Source organism: Cardiocondyla obscurior, linkage group LG17 (genome assembly GCF_019399895.1).
Source record: "Cardiocondyla obscurior isolate alpha-2009 linkage group LG17, Cobs3.1, whole genome shotgun sequence".
NCBI lineage: Eukaryota > Metazoa > Arthropoda > Insecta > Hymenoptera > Formicidae > Cardiocondyla > Cardiocondyla obscurior.
This window is the reverse complement of record NC_091880.1, coordinates 2981415-2999528: the sequence shown is the minus strand read 5'-3', so window position 1 is coordinate 2999528 and position 18114 is coordinate 2981415. Positions and strand designations below refer to the sequence as shown.

At 35.6% G+C, this 18114-nt stretch overlaps 3 protein-coding genes across 5 annotated transcripts; 1 reads left to right on the top strand and 2 right to left on the bottom strand.

The window, feature by feature from the left end:
• Positions 1-160: 160 nt before the first annotated feature.
• LOC139109346 (serine/threonine-protein phosphatase 6 regulatory ankyrin repeat subunit A) lies at positions 161-8247 on the bottom strand. 2 transcript variants are annotated; one of them, XM_070668332.1, is made up of 17 exons: positions 7612-8247; positions 7188-7312; positions 6838-7098; positions 6556-6748; positions 6224-6413; positions 5905-6151; positions 5693-5807; positions 5497-5586; positions 5152-5366; positions 4851-5073; positions 4593-4757; positions 4157-4515; positions 3932-4086; positions 3578-3856; positions 3264-3508; positions 3058-3187; positions 161-2980 (listed from the first exon to the last, which is right to left on the bottom strand). In XM_070668332.1, the coding sequence occupies exons 1-17, from the start codon at positions 7639-7641 to the stop codon at positions 2874-2876; spliced, it is 3129 nt and encodes a 1042-aa protein (XP_070524433.1). In that variant the 5' UTR covers positions 7642-8247; the 3' UTR covers positions 161-2873. The 2 variants fall into 2 exon arrangements, with proteins under 2 accessions (XP_070524433.1, XP_070524434.1); XM_070668333.1 differs by lacking the exons at positions 6838-7098; positions 7188-7312; positions 7612-8247 and having other exon boundaries at positions 6531-6615.
• A 1010-nt stretch (positions 8248-9257) lies between these two features.
• Positions 9258-16260, top strand: LOC139109342 (maestro heat-like repeat-containing protein family member 1). Its single transcript, XM_070668325.1, has 22 exons — positions 9258-9678; positions 9792-9937; positions 10014-10222; positions 10365-10531; positions 10606-10897; positions 10987-11193; positions 11270-11360; positions 11423-11575; positions 11657-11800; positions 11885-12183; positions 12256-12781; positions 12881-13035; positions 13111-13195; positions 13259-13446; positions 13537-13795; positions 13904-14081; positions 14180-14373; positions 14465-14848; positions 14911-15222; positions 15290-15640; positions 15723-15892; positions 15993-16260. The coding sequence occupies exons 1-22, from the start codon at positions 9636-9638 to the stop codon at positions 16180-16182; spliced, it is 4743 nt and encodes a 1580-aa protein (XP_070524426.1). The 5' UTR covers positions 9258-9635; the 3' UTR covers positions 16183-16260.
• A 272-nt stretch (positions 16261-16532) lies between these two features.
• LOC139109351 (coiled-coil domain-containing protein 28A) lies at positions 16533-18010 on the bottom strand. Of its 2 annotated transcripts, none has more exons than XM_070668340.1 (4): positions 17749-18010; positions 17433-17646; positions 17074-17190; positions 16533-17015 (listed from the first exon to the last, which is right to left on the bottom strand). In XM_070668340.1, the coding sequence occupies exons 1-4, from the start codon at positions 17902-17904 to the stop codon at positions 16816-16818; spliced, it is 687 nt and encodes a 228-aa protein (XP_070524441.1). In that variant the 5' UTR covers positions 17905-18010; the 3' UTR covers positions 16533-16815. The 2 variants fall into 2 exon arrangements, with proteins under 2 accessions (XP_070524441.1, XP_070524442.1); XM_070668341.1 differs by having other exon boundaries at positions 17074-17154; positions 17749-17904.
• Between the last annotated feature and the right edge of the window lie 104 nt (positions 18011-18114).

Below are 18114 nucleotides of genomic sequence, written 5' to 3'. Positions count from 1 at the left end.
CAGAAAAACCACACCAGGATCGGGAAACTAAAAATTAAAATATTGTATTAACTCTATTATTCCCTTAAGTATTACAATAAAGAATGACAAAGAAAAAAAAGTTAAATACTTACATGAAGAGCTGCAAATAACGTTAGAGCAAATAAAACAAGTACTGATAATGTTTCAATTATTCTTCTTGATGCAAACATCTTCTTGATTTGATTAAATAAACCCATTGAGAAATATGTACTAAAATAAAAATTTACATATAAATTCATACACATACATAGCTCCCTATTTTAATTGTCTCTGGCAAATAATATTCTTGATTATTGTATATATACATATTACAGCGATGAAGAGTTTCACGCGTCTGAGAGATGATATATTGTGCACGACACTTCCAGTCTTTCCTGCATTTCTTCCTTTTTTTTTATATATATATAAAACAGTCGCAAGTACAAAATCATGTACAAATCGGAGATCTCGATTTCCCAGTATTAACAATTTCATTTCATAACCGCGCAATTACTATTGCGCGAGCGATGATTGGAATTAATGGCCCGTAATCTCACCTCGCTTTTGCCGACAAGCTGCGTGTAATTTATTTCTAAAATTCTATAGTATAAGTAACGTGACCTACGTGAAAATACGCGCAGCGGTAGAAGTGAGCTGAGAATACGAGTCAAAATGTACAATAAAATTACAACACTCTCTCATCGATGAATTACACGATTTTCTATATAATATCGATCACATTTAGTGTTTAAGATCGTCAGTATGTATATACCGTCGCTTAAGAAGGATCATGCTTACAATCTATTACTTGCAAAAATTGGGCTGAAGTGTTTAAGTACAAAAATAATGAGATAATCGCGCTGATTATTCATTGATCGACGCATTAAACGTACAATAGTTAATACTTGAGAATTGTGGCATTCGAGAATACATATTAAGCAGTTTCATTATTTTACTTTCCATATTAAATCTACATAAAAATCGCAACTTTATTAGAAAATTATATTTTAACTTCATAATTTTAAAAGAAATTCAATCACGATTAAGATATACTGTGACAATCAGAATATTTAACGGAAAACGTTAGAAATCACGTAAAATATTTAAAAGAATGAAATGCTTTGACGTATCCCGATTCAATTCCTCGATCGGCCATTACATATTTTATATTTACACACTCTCCACTCTCTGATTCGATATACAATTACAGTCAGGCAGTTTAGGCTTTACTACAAATTTTTTTAAGAAAATAGTTAGATACTTGTTTCTCTTCTTCGTCGCACTGCCCTGTTGTATAGAATCCTCGATAAAGGTAATTCGATTCCTTTTGATATATTTACAACACTGGGATATTGGTAATTACACTCATACTTTCGACATTTTTTCATATCATAATTCCATGCTTTCTTGTGTGACATACCAAATTACAAAATCACTGCAAACGCGCGATCGAAATTTTAATATTTGTGCCGAGAGCACGTTGAGAACATTTGTAAAATTATTCAAAAGAAAATCTCTTCGTTTAAACAAATAAAACACGAGTTAACATCAGCACAGAGATGCGTTTGTCGAAATTTTTAACTGAAATTACCGTTGAAAATGGAAGACATCCAGCTAACTAATGAGAAACGACCTAGTTTAGTAAATGCAATCAATTGAGCATTATCTACGTATTACATTTCTGTGACATTATTTGCAATGATATATTTAAATCCCTATCGTAAGAACGAATTGCGTCTTTTTTTTTCTTTTTTTGTTTTTATCATTACATCTACATTAACATTTGCTTTTCGACTACAAAACTGATGACGCTAATACGCCGACGTTTCTTTATTAAATCTATGTTGCATCAAAACTTATTTTGCAACTATTATTACTTTGTCATTATTATTATGCTCTGTGGTCCACATTCGAGACTCACGTTAATCGATCGTGAGGAAATCTTATTATATTAACCGATGTGACCGATTTAGAAAATAATGCAGGCAAACATACCTCACGAAATATAGGAGGTATATGTATATATATGTATGTGCGTTAATTATTATATTTAAAAGTCATAATTTCTGAATTAAATAAGATAAATAAATCATAGATATAGAAACTGCACAAATATACGTGCGGCGAAGTAATGTTTTCAGCTATGTATAAGAGATACATATATGTAAATTATTGAAGAGAAGAGAAAAAATATAGATATCGTGTAATCCCGATACTTCGCTAGAGTTAAAAATAAATTACTTTTAATATATAGATAATGTCCAAGAGGAATACAGTTGAGCGACGAAATGACAAAATTTTGGATTTATCTTGACAAAAAGAACATATTTTAGAATATTTAGATAAACTGCCATCGTTTTAGTGCTTTCAGCTTAATTGACAGATTTTAAAACAAAAGTCATAACATTTTTGTAAATGTTGTGTCTCCAAATAATATTTCAAGACAACACTGTGTCTTGCGCATACATCATAACGACATAAACGGAAAGTTAGACGATTGTAGATACTAAACAATTTAATCATTCATTCTATTAAATATACCTAAGTCTATCAACTATAATTAAGTAACTCTGAATATACGTACGTACATCCGTACCCCTCTTGGCAGTCGATTAATTGTTCTATCAAATTCTTGATAGCGCAGTCATCGGTATTGTCACGATTGCTATTTATGAGGCTAATCACCATAGAAGATCTCGCCTTCTCTTCTGCCAATCTCGTCAGACTCATCAGAATTAAAGATTAATTAGAACAGAGAAGAGCCAGTAATTCGTCCAGATCAGCTTATCACCGTCAATGCTGTCATGCCTCGAGCGAACGTCGTTCGTTCTCGCTCGGAACATTCGGCGATCCGAGCGTGTCAAAGCTCGCTGTCAGTAAAACTCCGAGTCAGAACTGTGCTGCGAATCTACACCATTTAGATATACTTCCAATGTGTGCTGAATAGCTGGTGAGTATTGTGCGGTTTCTCCATTTTGTCCTGATAATTTAAATATTGCGATAAAATTGTGCATATACATTTTTTTTAACAAAAATAATGAATAAAAAAAATATTACCCTGCGCAGCGAGAATAGTAGCTAAGCACTTAGCTACTGCGGGATTCGGGGCACACGCTAATGCGGGTGTGAGTCCTTCAGCATCAACAGCTACAACACTTGCACCTAATTGCAATAGTCGTCGCGTAATCTGAACAAAATAATATTTTTTGTCTCAGAAAATATTATTTATTATACCGGTATCGTTAAACATAACCCTAACTTACTGTCACGAGACCGTTTCTCGCCGCTAGATGCAGCGATGTTCTCTGCTGCTTGTTGATCATGTTAATGATGGAAACTCGCTGCAGTTGCGACGTGTTTTTGTCAGTATCGGAGTTGCCGAGTGATTCAATCCAGTTTAAGAGTAATGATGCTGCGGCAGAATGACGTCTCTGACACGCAAGGTGCAACGCCGTATTTTTATTAGAATCAACAGCGCGTACATCGGCTTTCCATTCGAGTAGTAATTCTGTCGCCGAAATGTCTTATTAGTACAACAATAATACAAGAATAATTTTATTACGAATAGTCAAATTACCGATAGCATTGCATTGTCCATTAACAGCTGCGCAAAGAAGCGGTGTCCGTCCAAAATAGTCGGTTGTCTCGAGCCCGGCTAGCTCTGGCCCAACAGAATTTAGAATTAATCGTGCGCACTCGACGGAACCTGCACTTGCCGCGACATGCAGTGGTAATAAACCACATGACGAATCTCTCGGAGCAGCAACTGCCTGTCCTCCAAATTTGTTAATCAGTAAATCTAGACAGTGCGCAGATCCTTGATATACAGCGCAATGCACAGCAGAAAAAGGATTACCTGCAATTAAAATAAAATAAAAAAAAGTTTGACACATATTGTTAAATAATCATTTTCGAAAAGTGAAAAACATGCCTTCTAAAGAATCGAACACATTATGATTCAAAAGATACTCCACGCAATTTGAATTGCCATTGTAACAGGCCCAGTGGAGTACTGTGCAACCTTGATCATCCTTTAAAGTTGCCGCGGTTGGATCGGCTTTAACGAGTGCAGCTAAGGCATATAATCTACAAAGAAACTCAAGGTGAGTAAAATAAATTTATATCGCGGTGCAAAATGTTGTAGAAAGTTTCTCACCTGCCACAAGCTGCTGCTAAATGTAATGGTGTTTTACCATTAACATCTTGCACGGCCACTTGGGCACCATGCTTTAACAACAGTTTCACTAATTGATTATCACGTTCGTTGATTACCGCACGAAACAGCGGCGTATGCTTATTTATATCTGGCAAATTGCAATCGGCTTTGTATGTTAATAACAACATTGCGCACTCCGGATGATTGTTCGCCACTGCAAGTGTTAAAGCTGTGCGTTGTTTGGAATCGTAGCAATTTACTACGTTAGGGTCGTCCATGTTCTGCAGAAGAAGAGCCAAACAATCTGCGTGACCCGTTGCGGCAGCGCAATGCATAGGTGTGCGTTTCGTGACAGAATCCTGAAAACACGGTGATAATGCTGTGCGTAAAAATATACATGCATATAAATAAAATGCATAAAGTATTAAATTCTTACTTGGACAGCCACGGAAGCGCCAAATCGCAATAAAAGTACGATACATTGTTTATGTCCCTTGTAGGCAGCTAGATCTAACGGCGTTTTTCCGCTGTCTTCTTTGATATTTGTATTAGGGAATAAAGGCAGAAGTAATTGCAAAATCTCATCGTGACCGTGATATGCCTAATAATATGCATTTTGTGAATTAGAAATTATACTTCGCATTTTACTAACATTGAATGGTCTTAAATTTGCATATCCATTGCGTTTACATACCGCGAGGTGTATTGGAGTGAGTGCAGGTAGTGATGGCTCTTGCCCAGTTGAAGAGTTGAGCGAAGCGGCCAGATTCGAAGGAGATGATGATGCATTCAGAAGCGCGTCCAGTGCAGCTTTATTACCGCCCGCCACCGCGTAGTGGATCGCAGTAAAACCGCGTTTGTCTCGTAAACGCGGATCTGCACGATGCTGCAGTAAATACTGTACGCATTTGAAAGACCTGCATAAAATTAAATATAAATTACGCAAATTGATAAATATGAAAAATTAATTCGCTAAAATTAAAAATGACACTGACTGGGCATTAGAATTCGATGCTGCTGCAGCTAAGTGTAATGGCGTTGCTCCGTTTACGTCTTGAGCGTTTGAATCACTACCAAATCCAACCAGAGTAAAAACACAAGGGTAATGCCCTCGGCACGCAGCGTGATGAAGAGCCAATCGATTGTCGTTATCAACAAGACGAAAATTAGCGCCGCTAGATAATAGCAAATCTAAACAATCTACGGAACCCTGTTTAAAATAATCACAATATATTAATTTCTGACATAAATATATATTTATTTTTGATTCGCAAAGCACACGTTCTACAATATCAAGTAATATATAAAATTAGAATGAAAAAACGATAAATATATGCTACCTTAAATGCTGCCAAATGTAAAGCTGTTCTGCCACCAATATCTCGTGCGTCGATTCGCCTGCTATCGAGTTGCAATAATTTTCTACAGACCTGCAATATAGAAAGTCCTTTTACTTTTCTTATTAAAATTGCTCAAAATTAAAATTTTTTTTTTTAATATATTATTTTTTCGTAAATTAAAAAATATATAACTCACTTCTATGTGTCCAGCTAGACAACTAAGATGTAAAGGTGTGCGTTGCTGTGCGTTACGTGTAGCCGGAGATGCGGCACTTTCCAATAAAGATGTCGTCAAACATTCGAAGCCAAACCTAAAATTTTATGAACTTTATTCTTACCGTTTCATTTAATCGATGTATATCAACTATAAAAAAACAAAGAACAGAAATGTATTTCTTCCAAACTTACCATGCAGCAATGTGTAATGCGGTATTTCCATTTTTGTCTCTCGCATCTGGAAAAGCTCCTGCATCTAATAACGTTTTGGATCTTGTAAATCGTCCGTGAATCGCAGTCATGTGTAATGGTGTACGGCCGTCTTCCGACTGGACGTTCACTTTTAACCCGTTGTATATCAGCATCTTGAAACAATGGACACCATGCAGGCTAGCGGCAGCAACGTGCAGTGCAGTCTGCCCTCGATAATTCACAGCCTCTATTACGATTAATAATACAATGCTCATTTAAATATCATGAATCACAGTATTAAGTTTCGATAATAACCTACCTAAATTAACGCGATTAGCTATAAGTTCCTTGATTACAAGGGGACATCCATTCAAACAAGCAATATGCAGTGGTGTGTTTCCGTATACATTCTTCGCTTCGATATCACAGCCGGCTTCGATTAAAATGTGCACACATTCTACATTACCAGAAGCAGCCGCCGCATGTAACGGAGTATATAAATCTCGATCCTTAACATAAAAATACATAATGTAGAATTTGTATATAATTTATTTAAATATACAGTGTCCGTTTACTATCGGACATCCTGTATAATGCAACTAAGAATACACCTAAGAGCATTCTACCGAAAATTTCATAACAAATTAGTACTTTCACGTCCACGTCGGCGTCTTTAGCTATTAGCGCTTTCACAATCTCATTGTGGCCCTTATACGCCGCGAAGTGCAAGGCCTTTCGGTCTTTCTTGTCGGAAGCATTTATCGCACAACCAAACTGCATTAGGTATTCACACATTTCGAGATGTCCGTTATACACGGCATGATGAAGACATGTTTTTCCGCCTCTGTAGAAGTTAATGCTTAATCATCATAAACACAAGTCAAATAATGAAAATAATAATAGTTATCATAATAAACGAAAATAGACACAAACCTGTCTGTAACATTGATATTTAATAAATGTGGAATTAAAAGTTCTACGCATTGCACAGCATTATTTGCTGCTGCTACATGAAGAGGTGTTTGCCAACTACGATCCCGGGCGTTTACATCAGCTTTGTATCTTAACAAAATGTCCACTACATTGTAATTGCCTGAACAGCAGGCTCGATGCAAAGGAGTTAACCATTTTTTATCTTTACTGTTTACTGTTGCACCATTTAACAAGAGAAGTTCTACAATAGCTGTGTCTCCTCTAAAACATAAATACCAGAAGCATTTTAGTTGCACAACTAATTCAAGCAGCCTTCATTAATTATTCCAATATTCTATAAAAATATTGACCTATATGCTGCTGCATGTAAAAGAGAACGTTGCTCCTTGTCTTGCCAATTAACATCTTCTTTTTGTGATAACATTGTACGAACTGCCTCCACATGTCCATGAAATATAGCTTGTAGTAAAGGAGGCTGTAGAAATAGACAATTGATTTACATATAAATCAAAAGTATTAGACTAAAATAATTAATTAAAAACATATTTCAAATTCAAATATAAATCGATGTACTTAAACAAAACTCGACGCGAATTAGCTGAATAACAATACAAGTTCGGATTCCATAGGAAGAAGAAAGGAAGCTGCAAAGTCTACAAGGATTGCTCATGACGAATTAAAATGCAAATCTGACGCAAGCGAGATGACCCACGCCTTCGCAGGTAAACGCGACAGCTCAAGAGGTGTCTAAATTAGAAGACGAGGTGTACGCACCTCGTCATTGAGATCCTTGAAGACGTTCATGTTGGCAAGTACGGCGCGAGGGTTGTCCGTGCGCGTCCAGGTCGTCGTACTTTCTCAAGGGAGCATAGTCATTACGTCGTTTCAATCGCGACGGCTCATCGTGTACGAGATCCGTCTTGCTGATCGTTCCTGTCGCCGTCGCCAAACTGACTGGGGGGTGTGCGCGATCCGGCCGGATCTGAGTACCGTTCGCCTCGCGTCTCGTCGCGGCCGACACCGGCTCGTTTGCGCGACGAGCGATAAACCGTCGCAACCCTCGCCGCGTCCCGCGCGTCTTGCGTATTCACGTGCACGTGGCCTCTTCATCCGACGCGTTCCTCGCTCTCTGTCGCTCTCGTCGCCATCTTCAATATCGCCAGTCGCCGTGCGCGAGCTTGTAAACAACACCCGGTCCGTTCGATTTCTTCGCGAACGTAGCAAGGAATGGGTGAGCCTGGGTGAACCAGCGGAGCATGGCTCGCGGATCCAAATGCACGGGTCAATAATATCGACGCACTGCTGATCCAGTCATTATGATATGTTGATTTATTGCGCGAAGATTAAAATTATTCTTTCTAACTGCACTGGTGCAAGTTGGTGCACCGTGCAACCAATTCAGTTACAAAAGAACGAACCGTAGCAGAACCTCTGAAAATAATTGGAAAATTATTCTTGAGACGATTCGGTGTTACGAAGGTTTTCGATAAGATAGACGGCAGATAATGGCGTTGGAAAATATTAAAAAATTCTTCAAAAATGTTTACCGCGATCAATTCATGTGGTGAGTTCGCGAAAAGTTATATTGTTCGTCGCGGAGATTGCAAAGTGTCCGGCGAATATAACCTCGTTTAACGCTGCCGGATTCACTCTAATAATAATTTTCAAACAGTCCGCGAAGTTATAATTAATGCTTTCATAATTAACCCGCTGGTATAAATTAAATTTATATGCCTCAAATATTTTAAATATATTATTAATGTAACATATGTGTAATTTCTGCAACTTACATTATACATATAAATATTCCTCAATAATACTTGCCTTTGTTTTGCAGGTCCGTGGTGAAGAACACGACTTTCTTCATCGTTGGCATCAAAATTGCTATCGAATGCAATGGGATAACTCTTATGCCACCAATCTCCGTTTAAACCTCATCTCAAGCCCAATGAAGCTGCTGAAACCCAAAAGGATATTATCTCCGAATATTCCGACAGTTTCTTGCATTTTTTGTATCAGTTAATCATTGCAGCCATTAGAATATTTGTACTGTATAAAGATGTATGTTTTATATTTAAAATATGCTTGTTGAAGAACTATTATTAAACGATGTACAGTATTTTTATATTGTCTTTGAATTAGTTTGCATGACCGATCAGAATTTAATTTACTTCGTCAATAATTGATTCCACGTTGGAGATGGTGTAGTAAACTTTTGGGCTATAGATTTATTCCTAACTTTTTTTCCCGAATGAAAGGTTAATTTATAATTGATAATAAAACAAACGACAATTAAGAAAGACAATTAAACTTTGCCCAATGATGAATAAACTGATAGATTATTAGTTCGTACTCAAAGTGATTTTCGTCTTTATTTTTACGTCTTTATTTTACGCATTAGTTGCCTAACATTTTCTAAGGTGGCGCCACGGAACTCGATAAACTCGAGACTCATTACTTTTGTGTTTATGCTAATATCTAATCTGGTATAATCTTATTTGTCTTATTTGGTCTGACAATCTAGCGCGACTTCTCGCGGTGATTCACGGACCGCACCGAAATTTGCTGAATCTACTTGGTTTATCACATTGAATATTAATTTAACCAAAGTCTCAACTCGTGCAGGGGAACCTCTGCAGTGGAAAGATAGATCGTATATATGATGATAGAATATCTCAAACAACTTTGTCATTGCGTGGGACATGTGACAAGTATTTCGTCGAACCCATTATTAGTACAAACGTAAAACTTCAAGTATAATATTTCTCGTTAAGATTTAACATTAGTAGTGTGTCAATATGAAGGAAGAACCGGAGAACAATTGCAATTCCGAGTTACCAGGTAAACTTAAAATTTTACGAATAGTTAGAAGCCGAAAAAAATTAAAAGTATTCCGTCTCTTAAACGGTGTTTAATAAATTGTTTCTATAGATGTTCGAAATGTTTTTTTTTAGCTGTGGTTGGAGCTTTATTAGATACTTTGGATGATAAAAATCGAGATGTAAAGCAATCTGTGACTGAATCAATTGAAAAAATAAGCAAGAAAAATCCGGAGGTTGTTATCCATGCTGCTATATATTTTTGGGAAATGCATAAAAAGGTCGATTTTTAATACAATTCGAGATAGTTGTTGCAAATTATATTGTAATTATTGAAAGAAACATTTAATTTTATAGATATCAACTGAGCACATGGGATCTTTATTAAATATAATTACTGTTATATGCAAACACTCTGGTACAAGTTTAAATGTAGATCTAGTGACATCTCTTGCAGAGATAGCAGTGAATGAATTAATAGGTGAAACTGAGAATGAGGCAGCTGAGTTGTTGATTGAGCTTTGCAAAATACATTGCATGCAAGCTACAGGTGGACTTTTAACTAAGTATGTGTTATTAATGTTTCTTGTGATTGTAAATTAATTTAATATTGATTTTTAGTACATCATAACATTAAGAATAAATGTGATAGGGTATTAAAGATTTCAATGTTGATCTCTTATAATGAATTATAATATATTCTTACAGATTGGAACCTGGAGTAATTCCTAATTCTGCAATAGTTTTTACAATAGGAAAGCTAGCAGCAGCCAATCCATATGGAATGTTGTCCTTTGTTAAAATAACATTAACTATCATGTTGCCAATGTTGAATCAAGTAAGAGAGGAAGTCCTCAAACAAGGAATTTGCTTCAGTAAGTACACATATCTTATAATACTCGTGATAAAATTTACAAAGCTTTATATAACTATACTTTTTAATTTCTAGTGATTTCTAAATTTTGCGAAGCTATAAATGATTATATAATGAATGGGAAAGACGCGTCTTTAGGAATTAATAAACAGACATTTGTAGAAGAAATTTGTTCCGTGTTTGACTTTCTAACACATAATTGGTTGAAAACATCTCGGGATAACAAATCAACTGATGCTATTTTAACGACACTCGTGCCTATGGTGCCTATGCTGCCTGTACAGCAAGATGCCGAGAGAATTGTAAAATTGATACCTATGTGTTTAAGTTTTTGCAGAAAGCAAAATTTACGTTTAGCTGCTGTAAAGTAAGTTTTTATACAGTAAATATTAATATTTTACGAAATAGAAAAAGAACTAAATTTTTTTAATTTAATTAACATTATCGTGTTAACAGGGTTTTAGCTGTGATTTTAAATTCTGTTGAGACTGAAACTGATAAGGAAGCAATACGTCCATTTATGGATCATATCCATCAAACGCTGTCTGAATTTGTTAGTATTTGTCCCTTTGAGGCAGCTCGGGACACAGTACTTACACATTACGAAGTGCTGCAATGCTCGAGGTCAATAGTGGTTTTATATCCAGAGGAAGGTCTTGATAGGTATCTGATATTTTTATATTTAATTAAATTACAAAATTGCGTGAATGTTGTTTATTAATTGTTTGCTTTTTTGCAGAATTTTGCAACAATTGAAGTCACCAGTCGCTAATCAACGCGCTCGTGCTTTAGTAGTTCTTCGACATCTTATAAACACTCTTCCGCCGGAGGTACGAAAAATATTTAATTTTATTAATGACTTCAACAATTAATATGCATATTGTTTTACTAGGATGATGGATCGCTGCAGAGAATCGCACTTAGTTTACAGGAATCTCTCGGGGAAAATGGTGCGCTCCAAATGGTTGGTGCTATAGTGGCACTCGCGGCACGACCGACATTTCCTCTTTTGCCGTCACAAAGGGCTAAATTTGTTCGCTATATGGTATTATAAACAAGGCACAATGTGAAATTAAAGAAAAATAATTAATTTAATTATTGAATTAAATTAATCTTGTTCGAATAGGTGTCACACTGTGAAATAAAAAGCGATGACATGGAGGCTTGTTCCGAAGCCTTATATTTACTTGCAACGACAGTTGATGGTGTCGAGTCTTGGCTGTGGCCGTGTTTGATAAGTGCATTATTAGACCCGGCTTCTGTAGCATCCGTAAGTAATAATTTTTTTGTCTTGAATATTTACCGCATGTTAAGTTTAATGCCTGTATCGAACTATTGTTTTTTCTGTTCACAGGTCACATCCGTACTACGTTCATTATCTCCATTAGCGGGAAAAATAATACGGGATGAAAATTCTACTACAAATGAAAGAGATTTTCCTGGCACAAAAGTCTTAGGCAGATGTCTGGAATTGTTAAGCAATCCTGCTAATCGACTTGCAGTCGTGGCTTTTTTAAAATCGGCGGCACCTTTGATAGGACATCAAGTAAAATCTTATTGGGATCTAAAATTGGAATTTTTACAAGAATTCTTGCAAGCTGAAGAAAAGAACTCTCGAAAAAACTCTAAAGAAGTGAAAGATATCATGCAATCGTAATATTTGTTTATCAATTTTATACTTTATATTGTTAAAAGCTGTTTTTAATTTTTTCTTTTTATCTCTAGAGAGTTAGTATGGGAAGAAAAAGTGGTAGAGTGGTTAGAAGAAAGCGTGAAATTGGAAGGAGAATCGTGGGGCGCAAAGCTTGCTGATGAGCTCGCTTTAAAAGCAAACACGCCGAGTGTAGCACCCCTTTTAGCATCTACGTGCAATAATAACGCTCACATTACTTTACTTGTCGAACTTGCGCGGTCTCATGGCACTACTAAAGAATTCGCACGAGCGGTCGGCATTTGCGCTAAACAACATCTAAGTATCGTATTGAAATTAATGGAGGAGTTTTGCACCGTGGAGGATTCTAGAAAAGCTCCTGTGAGGTTGTTAGGTTTCGTGAAAGACACTAAAGCTGCGGCTACCGCCGAGGTTGCAAAAGCGGGCTTATTGCATTCTTATGCCGAAATTGCTCGGAAGGGAGATCCGCAAGAATTTTTTCCCGTGTTCGAAAGGCATGTGTTACCTTGGACTATTAAACAGTTGCACGATTGTAAGGAATTGTCCACGAAGGAAGCAGGCTTGTCAGTTTTGGAACAGGTAATTTATTTTAATCTCAAACGATTAAATCAATTATTAATTAAATACATTATATACTAGAATACTTTTTACTTATGAATATTTGTCGTTAATTTGTAGGTAGCCAACGCTATTCATGTCACATACCCTGAATGTAAAGATTTACGTATCAAAGCTACTGCTTTGGCAACTTTGCTGGGAATTTTACAGTCGTCAACAGGATATAGACCTTTGCAGCTCTATCCGGCGGTATTGAAAGCAGCAAATTCTTTAATGTATGTTTTACTGGACAATATATTTATTTTATGTTATACAAATTTATAAATACATTTTTCTAAATATTTTTATAGACTTGTATCGCCAGAACTAAATAATGAGGAAAGAGAGATTTTTCTCAGTGCAGTATTGGATAAGACAATTGGTGCTAGTTCGGAGGTAATAAAATTAAAATTAATGTTCTACTTATCGATAGTTTTTGATAATTTATATATCTTTTAGATTGCTTTACAATTACATCCAGAAATAATGCAACAAGTCGTGGACGAACTAGGGACCATATCAAGTGAAATCGTGTCTAGTTCAGCAGATGCGCTAGCTGAGCTGGTTGATATACTATTACCTTGGATGCAGTCTAAATCAAATATAGAAAGAAGAACTACTCTGTTGGTGTTGCATACGGTGCTCCAGTAATTATTATGCTAAACATTTATATACATATCTGCCTTTCAATGTACACTATAAATTTATAAAATATGTTTTTTCTTTTTTTTTAACAGATCTTATTATACGTCTTTAGAGTATACATATCCAGGCGGTAAATTAGATGCTGGAAAACTAGTAGGAAGAACTTTATGTTGGTGCACGGACACCGAATTCGCGTTACGACCACTAGCAATCGATTGTATGATTTTTGCTCTGAACGTTGCAGAACGTCATCGACGTGTACTATCCGATAATACTTTGAGTGAAGACATACAACTCATAAAAAAAGAACTTATGATCGAAGACTCGTCAGTATCTTACGGAGCCGTACAAGTTAGTTTGATAGTATAATTGCATGTTACAAAAAATTATAATTTATTTTATTACAATATTAATTTTAATAAAATATTTTAAAAATTGTAAGATAAAATTTAATTACAGAGATTGTCTAAGGCTGTATCGCAGAAAATTCCTAACGGTGAGATAGTTACTTTCGCGGAAGGATTAATAGAAGGTTTGCTATTTTATGGAGAAGCAAGCTTGGTAGCAGGAATAGCTCTCTCAGAACATTTTGAAATTAATGGATCGGAAATATCCAGAACCGATGTTTACTTAGTTGGTGTGTAAAATGCAAATTATTCTATAAATAATCGTTTTTTTTTTTTTTATAAATTGTTACGTAATTTACTGACAAAATTTCCACTATTTATGTTACAGACAGTATTATTGCACAAATAAGACAGATGGAAAACGTGAGCTGTAGGTACATTGCAACAGTGGCTATAGTATCACTAATGAAACATCATCCAGAAGAAGTAGTCGAACATCTTTTGTCTCAACCGTTACCATTAGATCCAGGCACCGCATTATGCTGGAAAGAAATTGGTAATAATGATTCACTTGGACCCCGAGTAAGTTCATTTTTTGCATATGATACATATTATTTATATGCATTGAGGTTTATAGACAAATATATACATTAACATAACATTTTTCTTTCAGGCTTTGGAAATGTTGCTAATAAAACTCGAATCTAACAATCTATTTTCCAAGATTGCTAGTCCATCCGCGCATTCCGAACAGAATAATATCGCATTTCTTCCGTCTTTGGCGGCTATAACAGGGTTAAAACATCTTATCGAATCGCCACATGTGGAAAGTTTGCTTACTAACAAGCAATTAGCAAATTTATTATCGATTCTCCTCAAATATCTTTCGGGCTGGCTGCACGCTGATACTCCCGCATCGTTAATAAATACGAAATACGGATATGTACCGAACCGAGCAGCGCAGAAGATAAATCCGTACACAGAAGTATATTTAATATTATTCAATATATTGGAAGTCATTCAACCAGACATTTTATCCAGCCTACCGATCGAAACTGTACGTATTAAAGCGTTTTACAATTTTACGATTATTTTGAGCCAAATAATATTTAAATTTAGGCATCCGAACCACAAACCGAGAAAAACTTGATATCGATCGTACGCATATTGATGAAATGTATATCAACAAGAAACGAAGTTTTGTCGAGCATGACGCAATCCTTGGGGAAACTAATGACTAGCACAATAGCCATACAACGAGCAGTCGCTGCTACTTTTTATTCGGAACTGATTGGCAAAATAGATTGTGGGGCTATATGGCTTGATGCTATAATTAATACTCTGCACGATGCTAAGGCCGATTCATCGTCTTTGGTGCGAAAACTTGCTACCATCGGACTTGCTAGAATAGCTTACTTAGATCCGAGACAGGTAAAGTAATAATAAGTAATAATTTTTATAGCTACAATTCCGTATATTGACCGACGATATTTTTTAGGTCGATGAATATTTTGATAATTGCATGGATGCCTTACTTGATGGATTGGAGGAGACCGCTGGTGGAGAAGGTGGTGCTGAAGTGGTACTCGAATCGTTACGCGGCCTCTCAGTGCTGTTGTCGGTTCAATATCAGAGGCCTATCAGCCCGCGGGTAGTGCTGGCTTTGAAACCGTTTATTGAGAAAGAAAACTGGGAGATGAAGATCGCTGCCATAAGTGCTCTGGGCGCAATCGCCACTAATTGGCAGAGATCAATCACATTGCCAAATGATGATTTAATCGATCATCTTTTGGGCTGTTTGCCGTCTCTAATAATAAGACTGGAAGATTCAAATATAACAGTAGTTAAGGTATGTATATATCGTATCATTATAGATTATTACTTAACTGTTTTACATGTTTGGATGTTTAATTTTGCTGTTTATGCAACAGACTGCACAGGGAACTTTATATAAAATTACAAGTATTGTGCAAAACGAGAAATTATCGTATGTGATACGCGTTAATTTGGGACCACAAGTAATGTTTAACTTCGAGAACTTTTCAAAAAGCTGGATAAATTGTTTGAAAGAAGAATTTCCACAGAGAGCAGAAGAACTGAGGTATACATTCAGTATATAATATTCCGGTCTGTTAAACATATTTTAATTTAATTAAACATTTAAAAATAAGTACCTATCTTAAACTTTATTTTTTTGTTAGAAACGCTGTTGTCCGTGGATATTCCAGATCAGAGAATTATCATATTAGAGCTACGTCTGCGTTGCTTTTAGGATTATTCGATTCTCCAAGACCTGAAGATGTACAAAGACTGTTACAACTCCTACGAGATAGAGAAAGTATCGTAAGAATGCGTGCTTCGCAGGCTCTTTCATTTTGTTTTACACTTTAGCGTAGATAACTTTCTGATGAATTCATTCCGATAGATCAAAAAATTTTTTACTTTAAAATAAAATTTTTTTGGAGTTGTTTTGTTTTTGTGATACTATAAATTTTTAAAAGCCAATTTATTTACAGGCTATATCATTATGTTATGTAGAACTGTTTTATTGTAATTATTGTGATTGTTTTACTAGATGAAATGTGAGTAGACAAATTTTTCTAAGATCATGCGGTAAGGCACTTGTAAAAATAATTGTTACTAGATTGTTACTCTTAATTAGTCAACTGATAGATTTTCTTCTTTCTATTAATATTTTACATGTATGCAATGTATAACTTATATATGTATACAAAAACAACTTGTTATAAATATTTAATTTATTCACTATGAACATCCAATAATATATATGAAAAGTAATTAATAGAAAAACTGTAGAAATATGTGAAAAAATGATTCAAATTTTTAATATATATTCTTAACAAGAACTTTATACTATTTACATTTTTTTTTTTTTTTTTTTAGTTAACATAATATTTCGTACAATCCTGTACTCGCGTTACATCTATTTTTATAAAAGTTTTATACAACAGTATAATCGTATACCTCCCCCGAATATCATTACAAGAATTTACTATATAATAATCATTTACTATGCAGTTTTTCTATGCAAACGCTCAGCTGTTGAAGACGGTGAAGTAAATGTCGCATATTCGCGCTCGATTGTCGAAGACCTGACTGTTCACCACCTACTTCTTGCCGTTGGCCTAATTCAAAATGCAGTCTGGCTAAACGTTCTTGCTGCTCTCGTATCTCCGTCATTTGCTCCATACTACAGTCTTTTCCTACAAACAGTTGTCGATCTCAATAAAAATTTCACTGTTCGTGTAAGGATATACCCACCAAATGCTCGCAAGTTGCCGCTGTGAAAGTCTTCCAATAATTGCAGCAAAGCTTGCTCCATATGACGGACATCAGGAACCTCTGACAGAAAGCAATGGTGTTTGCATGGCACCATGGCTTTTTGTGTAATAACGCCAAAATCAAAATATGCAAAACTTAAAGAACTTAATATAAATAAAGCTTATGGTTACATAAAATAAAATCATAAAGTTTCAGCACCTTTACGAAATAATCAATTATAAATATATTATGAATATATAAAAAGCAAATAAAATAAAAAAAAAAAAATCAAAGAAACTGAAAGGATAAAAAGATAATTGTGTTTAAGATGACTGTCAGATCGCGGGAACTTCAGTTACCTTTGTGCTGCCTTACAATCTTTGGAGGATCTGGCCGATTAGGTCTCTGCTTCTCTTTTTCATTAAGATACATCAATCGAGACTGATTGCCCGTGTAACTCGATGCATTAGCGGCTCGACTGGAAACCATGGAGCCTTGACTTGTCCCTTGACCAGAGCTACCTTTACTAATAATCGGCGATGTCTGGATGTTATTTTCCCATAGTATTTGTTGCTGCAAAAATATTACTCAAAAACATAATTACGTTGTCAGATCATTATCGTTAATATTATATGATAAAATAAGGATAAAATTGTATACTATGCTACGTCGTACCGATACATTGGAGTTATGCACTTCGGTTTTGTTTAAACGCTGAGATCTCGCTGGCGTCGACGGAGGTGTAGCTTCTCCTCCATGGCTAAGAGGCTCCTCGCTTTCTTCCTCCTGAACCAACTGCTGCAATTCGCCACATCCACCTGCTTCCACCATCGCGAAAAAAACGGAGCAAGAAGTGTCTAAAGGCTGAAAATATTACCGAGTGATCGCCTATTCAGATATAATTACATTTTCTTATTGCGTATTTAAATTATTCATTTAGTTGCATATTTTTTTTTTATGTTTACCTTTTGCTCCTCGCACGAGATAACCTCATTCGATTGTTACGTCTAGTTATCTCTTGTCACTGATGATAATTGCCGC

What these genes read in the sequence shown, in the direction of transcription:
- LOC139109346 (XM_070668332.1), bottom strand. Translation starts at nt 7,641, where the DNA reads ATGAACGTCTTCAAGGATCTCAATGACGAG. An exon ending in TCAAGGATCTCAATGACGAG is followed by an intron (nt 7,313 to 7,611) that starts GTGCGTACACCT and finishes CTATTTCTACAG; the next exon opens with CCTCCTTTACTACAAGCTAT. An exon ending in ACGCCGACGTGGACGTGAAA is followed by an intron (nt 6,414 to 6,555) that starts GTACTAATTTGT and finishes TTTTATGTTAAG; the next exon opens with GATCGAGATTTATATACTCC.
- LOC139109342 (XM_070668325.1), top strand. Translation starts at nt 9,636, where the DNA reads ATGAAGGAAGAACCGGAGAACAATTGCAATTCCGAGTTACCAG. An exon ending in CAAACAAGGAATTTGCTTCA is followed by an intron (nt 10,532 to 10,605) that starts GTAAGTACACAT and finishes TTTAATTTCTAG; the next exon opens with TGATTTCTAAATTTTGCGAA. An exon ending in ATGATTCACTTGGACCCCGA is followed by an intron (nt 14,374 to 14,464) that starts GTAAGTTCATTT and finishes TTTTTCTTTCAG; the next exon opens with GCTTTGGAAATGTTGCTAAT.
- LOC139109351 (XM_070668340.1), bottom strand. Translation starts at nt 17,904, where the DNA reads ATGGTGGAAGCAGGTGGATGTGGCGAATTGCAGCAGTTGGTTCAGGAG. An exon ending in TGCATAACTCCAATGTATCG is followed by an intron (nt 17,647 to 17,748) that starts GTACGACGTAGC and finishes ATATTTTTGCAG; the next exon opens with CAACAAATACTATGGGAAAA. An exon ending in GATTGTAAGGCAGCACAAAG is followed by an intron (nt 17,191 to 17,432) that starts GTAACTGAAGTT and finishes TTACACAAAAAG; the next exon opens with CCATGGTGCCATGCAAACAC.